Source organism: Carcharhinus amblyrhynchos, chromosome 13 (genome assembly GCF_965287045.1).
Source record: "Carcharhinus amblyrhynchos chromosome 13, sCarAmb.v2.hapA, whole genome shotgun sequence".
Lineage (NCBI taxonomy): Eukaryota > Metazoa > Chordata > Chondrichthyes > Carcharhiniformes > Carcharhinidae > Carcharhinus > Carcharhinus amblyrhynchos.
Window position 1 is genome coordinate 35,697,198 of NC_137336.1, and position 14,349 is coordinate 35,711,546.

At 40.3% G+C, this 14,349-nt stretch overlaps 1 protein-coding gene across 1 annotated transcript in view; it reads right to left on the bottom strand.

Annotated features, from left to right (window-relative positions):
* LOC145351841 (electrogenic sodium bicarbonate cotransporter 1-like) overlaps nucleotides 1–14,349 on the bottom strand; it is an 81,246-nt gene that overhangs the window by 19,024 nt on the left and 47,873 nt on the right. The window contains exons 15-18 of the mRNA XM_080201538.1: nucleotides 11,422–11,583; nucleotides 7,291–7,469; nucleotides 2,313–2,385; nucleotides 2,129–2,197 (exon numbers count right to left, since the gene is read on the bottom strand). Of these exons, the coding sequence (XP_080057664.1) occupies nucleotides 2,129–2,197; nucleotides 2,313–2,385; nucleotides 7,291–7,469; nucleotides 11,422–11,583 (483 nt within the window). The remainder of the gene's footprint in view (nucleotides 1–2,128; nucleotides 2,198–2,312; nucleotides 2,386–7,290; nucleotides 7,470–11,421; nucleotides 11,584–14,349) is intronic.

Here is a 14,349-nt window from a genome sequence, read left to right on the forward strand (position 1 = left end):
ATTGTGTTCACTGAGGTGGCAGAGACCTCCATCCTGCCTTTGCATCCTCCCTTAATGAGCCCCTGCAAATTTTCAGTGTGCGCAGCAATACCTTACAGCCTGTCCAAGTAATTGAAACACATTCCATGCCTACTGATTCAACCAGATTGCTATTCACAGCTCCCCTCACTGGGCACGATTGTGGAGGGCTCCTAATTCCTAGCCATCTTCTGCAAAATAGCATGGTGTCTGAAACAGGGCCCATTACTTGGCTCTTTTTCTCTCTCCACCCCTCCCCCATCTTCCGCTCCCCACACACACACTTAGATCATTGCACAAAATGGAGAAGGGTGGAAATGGAGACAGGACTTCCAGCTGCAACACTCAGCGGCTAATTTGTTTGCTGTCCAATTCAGGATGGGAGAATTTCAGCCTTGGAGTTTGAAATTTATGTGCAGGATGGGTTTGATAAAATAATATGGTTCATGAAACTGTACCTACAGCTGGGAGAAAATTTCAGTACAGCTTTAAATAGGCTTCATCCAGCTATAAAGAGTCATCCATTTCTCAGCCAATGACAAAATTCTGGCAGGGGTCACAGATTACCAGAAAGGAAGTTGGGTTCACAGGTGCTTTTAAAATAGTTTATTAAGTAGTTTATTCAGAAACAACCGTGTAAACAAAGCATCGCATAAATGGAGAGGAAAAGCGTTCTACCTATGATAGCAAAAGGCCAACACAAACTGCAGTCCATTAGGTGCTGACAAAGTTGTCAGCCAGACCAGGATTGTGATGAGCCAGGATTAGTCCATACAGAAGTTATTTTTCGGTACCTTCTGTCTTGTCAATCTGTCAGTAACTAGCATTGACTAAACAAATGCACTTTAATCTCTGAAGCAAAATATCCTTATTTATAAGTCACTAGAGCACACATTCTGAGAGCCAGCTTTAAGTTTATATTACAAGGATATATTGTTATCCTGAGAAGGTGTACCCCACGAGGAAACTCGAGAAAGGGAAATTTTTCTTTCAGTTTCTGGTAAAATGTTTGGAAAAGCTCTTGAACGCTTTAGCCTTCGATGTTGTAGCATTAACTCAGAGTTAAAGTACTACCACTCACAAAATCTGCTCTTCCAACTATCCCATCTTCCGTCTTCTTTAGCTCCAGATACACAGACCACATCCACTGTTTCCTTTATCCATGAAAAAGTAGCTAACCACAAACCCCACTGAACAGTACCTCCCTTTTTCTCACAAGTTCTTTTCCTTGATTAGTTTTCTTCGTTCACAGGATGAGAACGTCACTAGCAAGGTCAATATTTGTCAACAATCCCTAATTGCCTTGAGAAAGGGATGAGAACCATCTTCCTGAATAAATGTTGGAGCTCAGTTAACTATCTGTTAGTCTGTAATCACCAATAGGCCAGACTGAGGAGGATGGCAGTTTTACTTCCCTAAAGGCCCTCACTGGAGCAAATGGGTTTTATAGTCATCATTACTAATATTACCTTTTTAACTCAAGATCCATTTAAAGAAATTTAAAATCTCCAGTGGCCGTGGTGGGATTTGAATTTATATCTCCGGATCAGTGGTCCAGTTGCCATTCACTCCTCTCAGTGGCACACCCCTGCTGCTGGTTTCCTGGTACACTTGGTGCATTCAATGGGAAACCCCGTTGACAATGGCCGAACCATAAGATGCTGCCACCAGTGAGTGGTGCCCCACCTCCAAATACATCGCAGAGCGGGAGAAAAATCCCACCCCGGCCTCTGAATTACTAATCCAATAACATAACCATTAATTGGCCTTCACCATTTAATGCATTTAAAGGACTTCAATTGGTCCACAGATGAGCCTGATGTCTCCCCTACCACTAGTAAAATTGTGGGTGGGAGCAGGTAGGTGATAGGCACAGTGCCCACTGCCATAGAACCCAATATTATCGTCATCCCACCTGCCATCTCATCCACGGGGCAAGGAAAAGGGCATAAAATTCCAGCCAAGATTTCAGCGAGTGGTAAAACCCTACTGCAAGTATTGGTGGGTTTTCATTTTCATTACAAATGATCAACCTAATAAAAGGCTTAATTACATATCTCATTAAAATAAAAACTAACAATGTTTAGAAACCACAGACAAATGTGCTTACCTGAACACTGCTGAGAGCAGATACACCCATATAGAGAAAGATTCCAAACAGGACTGGCATAGGGATGTACTAAGGAGCAACACAAATTAATTTATTCATAATTTTTAAAACAGTCACCATCACTAAAAATCATAATTAACATGATTTATACACTTAAATATAAATGCTGTGGAATTATCATCACCTTAAGAATTGGAGCCAGACACAGTGATAAACCAATGAGGATGAATACAAGCAGCCCAGTCACTCGCTGCTCCCTACAAACACACAAAACAACAAGGAATAAAAGAATACATCAAATTTTTCCAACTAAATTGGATCTTTTTATTACTCCTGGAAATTTAGTGTAGACTTACATGGATGAGAAGTTGCATTGTCCCTGATAAAACAGTGTAAATAATGCTATATTAAATAAATTGGGCTAGAAGTAGGCTCGCGCTATACCAGTTCTTCAGTGAAAAATGGGCACCAAAGGATTCCACTTGGTGTACAGGATATGTGCCCTTGTCCACACTGGATATGCACTGCCAGTAATATTGGCAAGGGTGTCCAATACCTGCAAGGGCATCTGCTTGGAATTGCTATTAGGCCTATTTGTCTATCTAACTGGGGACGTCATGCCTATTTTGGATTCCTTTCCTTGAAGGTTGCCAGTTGACCACAGCTTGACCATACATATTGTAGTCAATGTTTTCAGATGAAAAGTAGCTGTGCCGATGGTCTTCAAAAGGAATCAATTGAACTTCTAGCCAGAAGGCAGTAGGGAGACAGAAGAGAAGTTTGAGGACAGCATAGAAGTTAAAGATTAACTTAAGTAGTAAAGGCAGTGTCAGTAATCCTAGTATCAGACAGATCAGGCAAAAGCAAGACAGAAAGCAAAGGAAGTCCAGATTAAACTGCATTTATTTCAATGAAAGAGGCCTGACAGTCAAGGCAGATGAACTCAGGGCATGGATGGGTGCATGGGACTGTGATATTATAGCAATTACTGAAACGTGGCTAAGGGAGAGACAGGACTGGCAGCTCAATGTTCCAGGGTATAGATGCTATAGGAAAGATAGAACAGGAAGTAAGAGAGGAGGGGGGGTTGCACTTTTGATTAGGGAAAACATTGCAGCTGTACAGAGAGGCGATATATCTGAGGGTTCGGTCACAGGGTCTATATGGGTAAAACTAAGAAAGAAGAAGGGGGAAATCACTTTGATAGGGTTGTACTATAGGCTCCCAAATAGTCGGCAGGAAATTGAGGAGCAAACATGTAAGAAGATTACAGATAGCTCCAAGAAAAATAGGGTGATAATAGTTGGAGATTTTAACTTTCCCAACATTGACTGGGACAGTCATAGTATTAGAGGGTTGGAAGGATAGAAATTTGTTGAATGTATTCAGGAGGAATTTCTCACTTAGTATGTGGATGGCTGGACTAGACAGGGGGCAAAACTTGACCTCCTTTGAGAAGTAAGGAAGGGCAGGTGACAGAAGTATTAGTGAAAGATCACTTTGGGACAAGTAACCATAATTCTATTAGTTTTAAGATAGCTATGGACAATGATAGGTCTGGCCCAAAAGTTAAAATTCAAAATTGGGCCTAGGCCAATTTTGATGGTATCAGGCAGGAACTTTCAAAAGTTAATTTGGGGAGTCTGTGGGAAGGCAAAGGGACACCTGGTAAGTGGCAGCCTTTCAGAAGTGTGTTAACCAGGGTTCAGGGTAAACACATTCCTCTTAGAGTGAAGGGCAAGGCTGCCAGAAGTAGGGAACCCTGGATGACTCGGGATATTGAGGCCCTGGTCAAGAAGAAGAAAGAGGCACATGACATGCATAGGCAGCTGGGATCAAGTGAATCCCTTGAGGAGTATAGGGATGTAGGAATAGAGTTCAGAGAGAAATCAGGAGGGCAAAAAGGGGACACGAGATTGTTTTGACAGATAAGGCAAAGAAAAATCCAAATTTGTGATTCATGATTTTCCACTCACAAATCCATGCTGACTGTCCCTAATCAGTCCTTGAGTCTCTAAATGCCTGTAGATCCTGTCTCTCAAAATACCTTCCAACACCCTTGTTAAACAAAGGCACAACATTTGCCACTCTCCAATCTTCAAGCACCTCACCCATGACTAATGATGATTCAAGTATCTCGGCTAGGGGACCCGCAATTTCCTCTCTAGAGGGTTATAGAGGGTTGTTTTTCAAACTGGAGGCCTGTGACCAGCAAGTGTGCCTCAGGAATCAGTGCTGGTCCACTGTTATTTGTCATTTATACTAATGATTTGGATGAGAATATAGGAGGCCTGGTTAGAAAGTTTGCAGATGACACCAAGATTGGTGGCATAGTGGACAATGACGAAAGTTATCTTCGATTGCAACAGGATCTTGATCAGTTGAGCCAGAGGGCTGACGAATGGCAGATGGAGCTTAATTTAGACAAATGCGAGGTGATACATTTTGGTAGATTGAAACAGGGCAAGACTTACTCAGTTAATAGTAGGGCATTGGGGAGAGTTACTGAGCAATGAGATCTAGGGGTACATGTTCATAGCTCCTCGAAAGTGGAGTCACAGGTGGACAGAGTGGTGAAGGAGGCATTCAGCATGATTGGTTTCATTGGTCAGAACATTGAATACAGGAATTGGGATGTCTTGTTGAAGTTGTACAAGACATTGGTAAGACTTTACTTGGAATACTTTGTGCAGTTCTGATCAACCTATTATAGAAAGGATATTATTAAACTAGACAGAGTGCACAAAAGATTTACTAGAATGCTACCGGGACTTGATGGCTTGAGTTATAAGGTGACGCTGGATATTCTGGGACCTTTTTCCTCTGGAGCGTAGGAGGCTAAGGGGTGACTTTATAGAGGTCTATGAAATAATGAGGGGCACAAATCAGCTAGTAATCAATATCTTTTCCCAAAGGTAGGGGAGTCTAAAACTAGACGGCATTGGTTTAAGGTGAGAAGGAAGAGATACAAAAGTGTCCAGAGGGGCAATTTTTTCACACAGAGGGTGGTGAGTGTCTGGAACAAGCTACCAAAGGTAGTAGTAGAAGCAGGTACAATCTTGCCTTTTGAAAAAACATTTAGATAGTTACATGGATAAGATGGGTATAGAGGGACATGGGCCAAATGCGGGCAACTGGGATGAGCTTCGGGGTTTAAAAGAAAAAGAGCAGCATGGACAACTTGGGCCTGTTTCCATGCTGTAAACCTCTATGACTCTATGACTCTAAGGCAAGTGAAACTTAATTGACTGTGAAGTTGGAAGAAGCAGAAGTGCTTCTCCTGTCTTCACATCAAAATTATGGGCTGCCAGCATTTATCCCCTTCCTAATTATCTCCTCTCCACCCAATCCCATCTTGGGCCTACTGCCAGCATTCTCCTAAACCCTGCTGTCTCCTAGAAAGTTCCCTCGAGGGCTAGGACACTCACAGCATGCTGACATAGTCAAAAAGACCAGTGGACCAATTTCTCAGCTATTATATCTTACTTTGATAATTCCCTTAACACATTATTACAGAAATGATTTGAGTGTCCATTCTTGGAAACTACACAAAGTAGAATTTGTGAATTTTTTTACTAATGAAGCCATGATGTACAAAATATGAACAGTCAAAATCATGGTATGTCAGAGCCTTCAATTCATTCATTATGTTAACCATTTCTTATCCTCAGTCCTCTTGAAGGCAGAAACTTAATTTTGCTGGGTGCAGTTCTGTCAGCAAAATCAGTCTACTTGACTCATATGTAACTGAATTTTCTTTTCAACAGGCTATTTAATCCAAGTTCTGGGGTGTTGCAGTCAAATATAGTACCAGCTACCCTGGCTAAAACAGATACATAAGAACAAGAGTAGGCCATCAGCATGCCTTCCTATTCAATAGATCATGGCTGATCTGAAACTCAACTCCAATTGATTCTTGTACCTAACAAAAATCTATCCATTGTTGGAACTGCCAATGGTCCCAGCATCCACAATCTTTTGGGGCCAGAGTTCTAAGTCTCTACTACTATCCCATGTGTGAGGACAGGAGGAGCACCCCTGCTTTGCCTCAGGTATGTATTATGTGTAAAAAAAAATCACCTTGTTACTAATTTTACTCCTGAATGGTCTTGTTCTAATTTCAAAGTTTCTGCCAATGAAGAAGACAATTTCTCTGGATTTACCTCATCAAATCCTTTTAACATTAAACTTCAATCTTCTATAATAAATGGAATATATAACCTATCCTTTCTGAGGCGTGGTGCCCAAAACTGAATGCAGTGTTCCAGATGATGTCTGACCAAGGCTCTGCCCAACTGAAGTATGACTTCTTCGCCCTTGTATACCAGTCCCTCTTGACATAAAGTCCAATATCCCATTCTTTTTTATTAATCATGTCTGTCAAGTGGTTTTTAATGATTTTTCTGTTTGAATTTCCAAATCTTAGCTCCTCCATAACCTCTAGGGGGTTCTCAGCTTATAGAAAGTAATCTGATTTATTTTTCTCATTGCCATAGTGGATGGTGTCACATTTGCCCATGTTGAAATCCATTTGCCATAGCTTTATATACTTGCTTAACCTTGCAACTTCCCAACTTCACTGCTCACTGTCACTCCCAACTTAGTCTCACCTGGAAACAGAACTTTCTATCCTTCATCTACATCATAAATAAGTATGGTGAAAAGTTGAAGCTACAGATCGGATCTCTGAGGAACATTACTAGCCAGATCCCTCCAGAATATTTACCCTTTCGTCCCACTTATTGTCCCCTGCCTCCCAACCAATTTCTAGCTCAAGTCAATAAGCTACTGCCAATTTCATATGCATCATTTTTGTTAATAATCTCATGCTCAGAATGTTACTGAATGCCTTCTGGAAGTCCATACAAATAATATGTATTGACACACTTCTCTGCTCATAGAAACTACTGTCCAGCCATGAAACAAAAGCATGTTCTGAACAAAACATTGATGCAACAGTTATACTTAGGCTGAGAATTCCAGGTATAACTGCTACAGTTCATGGATAGACTGGCTATGGATGTGATTTGGTTGATTACACAAAAAACACAATGATGCTTAAAGAAAGCATATGAACCCATTTTAAAACAAATCTGATGATGATGGAAGCCATGCGTATATAATGAATCTACATAAAATCCTCAGAATATTGTTGAACATACCTCACACCCATAAATGTGGGCTCTACACCTGGGGCAGATTTTGTTGTCTCCATTTTCAGGCTGTCTATGTGTGCAAGGGATATTACAGTCGCAGACACATACCAGGGCAGACCCATGAATGAAGTGAGGATCATAAGGATAGCTATCCAGAACAGGTCTAGGTGAAAACCAGCACCTTTCTGTGGGATAATTGTCACAGTTTGAATTCGGAAAAGAAAACACATACAAAATAGAAATTACATCTGTCCAAAATAATTCACCAGAGTCTTACCCTCATTGCCAATGCTCTAAAAACTTCAGGAAATGTCTTCTGTTAGAGCAAGACAATGGAATCCTTTTCACACCTTATAAAATAACATTATTTCCCTTACATTAGTGTTCCGAAATTGCAGATCTATTATTGTGAGTGAAATTCTACTCACAATTTTGTCGCTATTCCATGGAAAGCATTCATGTTCCACATTTTCAATATATTAATTCAAGTTTATGTTGACTTCTGATCCACATAACTGTCTCATATTTTGTTTGTTTAACATGAGATTGAAGATATATGATTCTTTTCAAAAGACCTATTAACTTGATAAAAACTAAATTATAGCCAGTAAGTGATACTTTTGCTTTGCAGTAATTACTTTGTTTTGTAGGGTATATCAGTATACAGATTATTAAAGTAGATGAATTAATTAAATTTGTTTGGAGTTTTGTGAAATAAAAGGAGCAGTAAATTAGTTTTAAACACTTGCGTAATAAAAATTGCTCTTGATGGCAGGGAAAATAATACAGCGACAAAACACATTCTTGTATTTTTCTTCTGCTTTCATTGAAAGTCACTATCGCCTAATCCTCCAGTATCTGATGAATCTTTATGTTTGTACCTGAATGGTTGGTATTAGAGAGCTCTTCAATCATGAGGGATATGGCACCAAACCTGAATCTGTACACTTCCAGGTGGGATGGCAATCTTAGATTGTTTTCTCTCTCAAATACTAAATAGGATGATAAGTGAAGAAAGTATGTGGTCGCAGGGCTTTTACAGAACAGCAGAGTTTCATTCCTAGGACATTAAAGTAATTTTTGGAGCTAGAGAAGGCTACAGTAAAAAGTTGATATATATTGTACCTATCAAAAGAAAAATATTCCAAGGCACAGAGATGTGCAGATTAGGTGAATTGACCATACTAAATTGTCCCTTCATGTCCAAAGATGTGTAGGTTATTTGGTAATCACATGAGATTTCGGGAATAGGGTGGGGGGGAGGGGCACAGCTGGGTATGATGCTCTTTCAGAGAGTTGGTGCAGGCATGATGGGGCAAATGGCCTTCTGCTGCATTGTGGAGATTCTAAGGTTCTATGATTATGACGATGAGATATATTCAGATAAAAATAGATGCTGAGATAGAGATTGAGATAAAAGGACTGGTTTCCAAAGCTTGGCCAAAGAGGTTGTGTTTAAAGAGGTCCTCAAAGGTGGAGAGGGAGCTGGTGGAGGATAGGACAGAACTAGAGAAGTTTTGAAATGGAGCTCAAGGAGTTGGGGCTGAGGAGACTGAAGGCATAGATGCTAATGATGGAAGAAAGGGGTATGGATACACAAAAGGCCATAGCTAAAACAAAAAAAACAGAGGGGAGTTCTAGGCCTGGAGGAGTTTCAAATGCTAGCTAGATGAACAGCTGTGAATAGATTTAAAGAGAAATAAAAATTTAAATTTAATGTGTAAGGGAACTGGAAGCTAGTATCATAGAATCATTACAGTGTAGAAGGAGGCCATTTGGCCTGTCAAGTTTGCACCAATCACAATCCCACTGAGGCCCTATCCCTGTAACCGCATATATTTACCCTGATAATCTCCCTGACACTAAGGGACAATATAGCATGGCCTATCAACCTAACCCGCACATCTTTGGAGGGTGGGAGGAAACCTGAGCACCCAGAAGAAACCCACACAGGGGGTAACTTATTATATACAGATGATTGGTTACTTACCAGGAAGCAAAGAGTAACGATAAATGGGCCATGTTTAGATTGGCAAGATGTTACAATCTATATCAGTGATTTGGATGAGAGACTAAATGTAGCTAAATTTGCCACTGGCACAAGTTAGCTCAAAAAGTTAGAGGAAGTATAGAGTCCACAAATGGATATAGGATTAAGTGAATGGGCAAAAAAAAGCACATGAAGTATCATGTGGGAAAATGTGAACTTATCCACTTTGGCAAAGCAGCATGCTGTTGAAATGAAGAGAAATTGCAAAGGTTGGTGGTCCAGAGACTGTCATTACAGGCATATGGGCAACTTAGTTTACAGGGAGGAGAATGAAAAACCAGTTAAGACTGTACTGAAATAATCAAGTCTCAAGATGACAAAGATGTAGGTGAAGGTTTCAGTGCCAGATAGGTTGAGACAGGGGTGGAGGTGAGTAACATTACATGGATTAAGTAAATAACCTGTGTGACAGACTGGATAAAGGATCAAATGTTCACCTTGGAGTCATATGTGGTGAGATTACCAACAGTCTTATTCATCTTGAGGCAGTGGCTAGGGAGGAGGGCAGAATCAATGGTGAGGAGCTGGAGCTGAAAACAATGGTTCAAGTCTTCTCAATATTTACCTTGGAGGAAATTATGTCTCATCCAAGACTGGATGTCGAACAACTGTGTGACAACAGAGACAGTGGAGGGGATGAGATATGTGGTGAAGAGGCGGAGCATGTGTGTATTTGGAAGCTGACTCCATGTAACAGTGTGCAGATTTCTCCCTCTAGCCTATCTCTTTGGCTGCCTTTATTACAAACTGAGAATTGGATCACTTCCTTTTTGAATTCTTAGCTCTTGCATTGGAATATAAGAACTTTACCAAGGCACGATCAGAGATAAATGGATGCAGAAAAAGTGGATATTAGGAAGTGGGACTAAAGACTTTGCTAATAAAACTAAATGGAAATTTGAAAAAGATAAATCTATAACTAATAATAGTGAGGATGCGCTTCAGGAATACAAAAAGAGTAACAGGGAGGTGAAACAGCAAAGTAAAAGAGTGAAACAGGATCCGAAAAAGACCAACAAATAATATAAAAGGAAAAAGCAAGCAAAAAGGAACAGATAAAAATAGGGTAGGACAGCTCCAGGATGCAGGGAGGAGTCTAATTGTGGAGAATGAAGAATCATAAAATTCCTGCAGTGCAGAGGGAGGCCATTTGGCCCATAAGTCTGCACTGACTCTCTGAAAGAACATCTTACCCAGGCCCACACCACCTGTGTCAGAAATAGGGCCTTGTGATTGTGAGAGGGGAAATAAGATACTGCGATGGAAATGTCTGTAACTCAGGCATTTCCATTAAAGCAGAAAAGGCTAACAGGAGATTCAAGTGGATCTTTTTAAAATAGCGAAAGGCTATTTACACTGATTGGAAAAACAACAACTAATGGACTTTGATCATAAATTCAAAATTATTAGAAGAGTGCAGAAAAGGGTTAAGAGATGTCTCTTTATACAAAGGGTTGTTGGAACATGGAATGCTTTGCCCTTGGGAATGGTTGAAGCAAAGTCCATTGTTTCTTTTAAGGAAACGTAGGATAAATATTTGAAGCAGTAAAATGTACAACATCATAGTGGAATGTGAGATTACATTTGGATTGTTCTATCAAAGTGCCAGAACAGATACGATAGGCTAAATTACCTCCTCCTTTGCTATAAATATATATGCTTGTAATGCAAGCATTTGCCAATTGTTGGAAAAACCCATCTGGTTCACTAGTGTCCTTTAGGGAAGGAAATCTGTCATCCTTACCTGGTCTGGCCTACATATGACTCCAGAGCCACAGCAATATAGTTGACTCTCAACTGCCCTAGGCAACTAGGGATGGGCAATAAATAATAGCCAGCCAGCAACACCCATGTCCCCTAAATGAATAAAAAACCACTGTGCAGCATAATTAAAGCAAATAATATGAATTGGTAAAAGTACTTATTTTCTAAAAAATAATTTTGGAAATAAAATTCAAGCTGACTTGAGCTTCATTTTGCAATTATATGAACTACTTGAAATGTATCATCTTGCAAAGATTCCAACTGGCAAAATGATAAAACAAATATGCCTTTTTCTAAAAAAAAGAGACAAATTAACAACAAACCTTGAGTTTATGTTCCTTGCGGTTCAGGATGAGAGCAGTAATCTGTTGGTCCATAAAGACAAGTATTGTGACCAGTAAAGCTGGCACAAATGCAATGAGGCACATCCACCATTCATTCCCTCCAAATGGATACACAAACCACCCTCTGTGTGGGTTTGTTGGCTTTAATAAAAAATAATTATATTGATCATATTGCATTTCTTCAAGGCATTACAATATATTTATGTCCATTTATCCTCTGCCTTTCCTTCCTCATCTAACTATCTGTATAAATATTTATTTCCTTCATCTTCATATGTCAATTTAGCTTTCTCTTATATATATGTGTATTATTCATGTTAACAACTCCCTACGGGAACGAGTTGTCACCGTTCTCACGATGAAAAATGTTTCTTGTGAATTCTATATTGGATTTTTTGCAATAACACCAAAATATTTGAGAGAAAAATATTTTGCTAATTTTCCTGTAACTCAGACATTTCATAATAGTGAACAAATTATTGCTGTTTAAACATCAAAAATTTATGCATTAAAGTGGGTTGTGTGATAGCAGAATTTAATATTGGCTTGGAGTAGTTTATAACCAGCAGTTTAAAATAAAAACTGGTTATATTAAAAGTTTTGACAAAGAATTATTGCACTTGGGAAATTAAAGACCCCAAAAAGCGGTATAAGTTTCAACCCAACTCAAAACTCACGTGATCATATAATTCGAAAAGTTGAGTTTCTAAACAAATGTAAAAAGGATTTAGCTAACCCCTTTATCAGGGAAACAATATCCTCTTTAAATTTATTACTGTTGCCAGTTGTAGTAATAACCAAGCCAAAATCCACTGAAGCTCTCATTACACAAGAATGTACTACTCAAATATTCTTCTGACAAATAAAATCTTCCATTATAACACTACAGTTTTTCTAGCTGCGTAAATCATCAATAATTATTAGTTGAGCATTGTGGTGTTAAACCAAGAAAACCCTGTCTATGCAATCCTTAAAAACAGACTTTTAAACATTCTGAAGGGATAGAAACTTGCCAATGTGCCAGAACGGTGACTGACAGCAGTTCTAGTATTTTGCAATCACATCTAAAAAACAAATGATATTGATTTGTGTCTAGAATATCAAAATGGGAGTTTATCAAATTGATGAATTGGCTTTCTGTAACAGGACAAACTCTTGGGACAGTCACATGCAGTTCCCTTCACAGTGCTGGCCAGAATCGCAGAAATGTTACAGCACAGAGGGAGGCCATTCAGCCCAACATGCCCATACTGGCTCTCCGTTCTCACCACCCCCCATCTTCATTTCTGTAGAGTACTTTTATTTTTCAGTGAAATCCTTCACCAAACAACTTTGCCCAAATATTATTTTAAATTTACATTGATCAAAATAATTCCAGAACACAAATATGGCCACGTAATGTTGTGGAGCCATTAGGTCCAGAGAACATTAACGTTAGAGCTCATAAAACACCAAACATTTACCCAAATGCATTTTCACTAATAATTAATAATATAACAAATGTAATGTCAGAAACAGAGATGAGCAATGACATAAAAACTTTTTCTCCCATAATTGGACAAAATGCTACAGAGCAAAATACTGGCACACTGAACCAACACTCTGCATTTTTGGGAAAATTCTGCTGACTACTTTTACGGAGTCATCAACTGAAAATGCAGAATGAATCTTTAGAATTCTGTACCTCAGAGGGCTGTGGAAACTCATTCACTGGGTATACTCAAGACAGAGATTGATAGGTTTGTAAGCACGAATGACATCAGGGGATATGGGGATAATGCGGAAAAGTGGCATTGGGGTAGATGATAAGCACTGATCAAGTTGAAAGATGGAACAGGCTCAAGGGGCTGAATGGACTACTTGTGCTCCTCTGTGCTTAGAATCCTTTCACTCACCTTCCTGCCCATCCGCCCACAATAAAAGATCGGACCTTGAAATACTTACCAGAATATGGCAGCTGGTGCCCTATAAAGGGGACCCGTTCTCTCTGACACTGACTCTGCTCCACCCTGATGTACTTCCCAGGGGCTGCTGCGCTGCACATTTCTTTAACAGACAGTATCAGAAGAAGCCAGACGAAATGTGCAACCGCATCAAGTCGAGAGGATCGTCATGGGCAGTAGCAACGCATGAAGCATTGCCACTGCTCAGAAGATTCAACATAAGAACATAAGAAATAGGAGCAGGAATAGGCCATCTAGCCCTTCGAGCCTGCCCCGCCATTCAATAAGATCATGGCTGATCTGTCGCTGCTCAGTTCCACTTTCCCCCTTTCTCCCCATAACCCTTAATCCCCTCTCTTATCAAAAACCCATCAACCCGCGTCTTAAAAATATTTAGCGAGGCAGCCTCCACCACTTCAACGGGCAGAGAGTTCCAGAGATTCACCACCCTTTGAGTGAAGAAGTTCCTCCTCAACTCCGTTCTAAACCGCCTCCCCTTTATCTTGAGGCTGTGCCCCCTAGTCCTACTGTCTTTTTTGAGCGGGAAGAGTCTCTCCACCTCTATCCTATCCATCCCATTCATCATCTTATACGTCTCAATGAGATCTCCCCTCATTCTTCTAAACTCTAACGAGTACAAGCCCAGTTTATTCAGCCTCTTCTCATAGCTCAACCCCCTCAACTCCGGCATCAGCCTAGTAAACCTCCTCTGCACTCCCTCCAAGGCCAAAATATCTTTGCGCAGGTGCGGCGCCCAAAACTGCACACAGTACTCCAGCTGCGGCCTCACCAATGCCCTATACAGCTGCAGCAAGACCTCCCTACTTTTATATTCAATCCCCCTCGCTATGAAGGCCAGCATCCCATTCGCCTTCCTGACCACCTGCTGCACCTGCAAGCTGGGTTTTTGCGACTCATGCACAAGGACCCCGAGGTCCCTCTGCACCGTCGCCTGCTGCAGTTT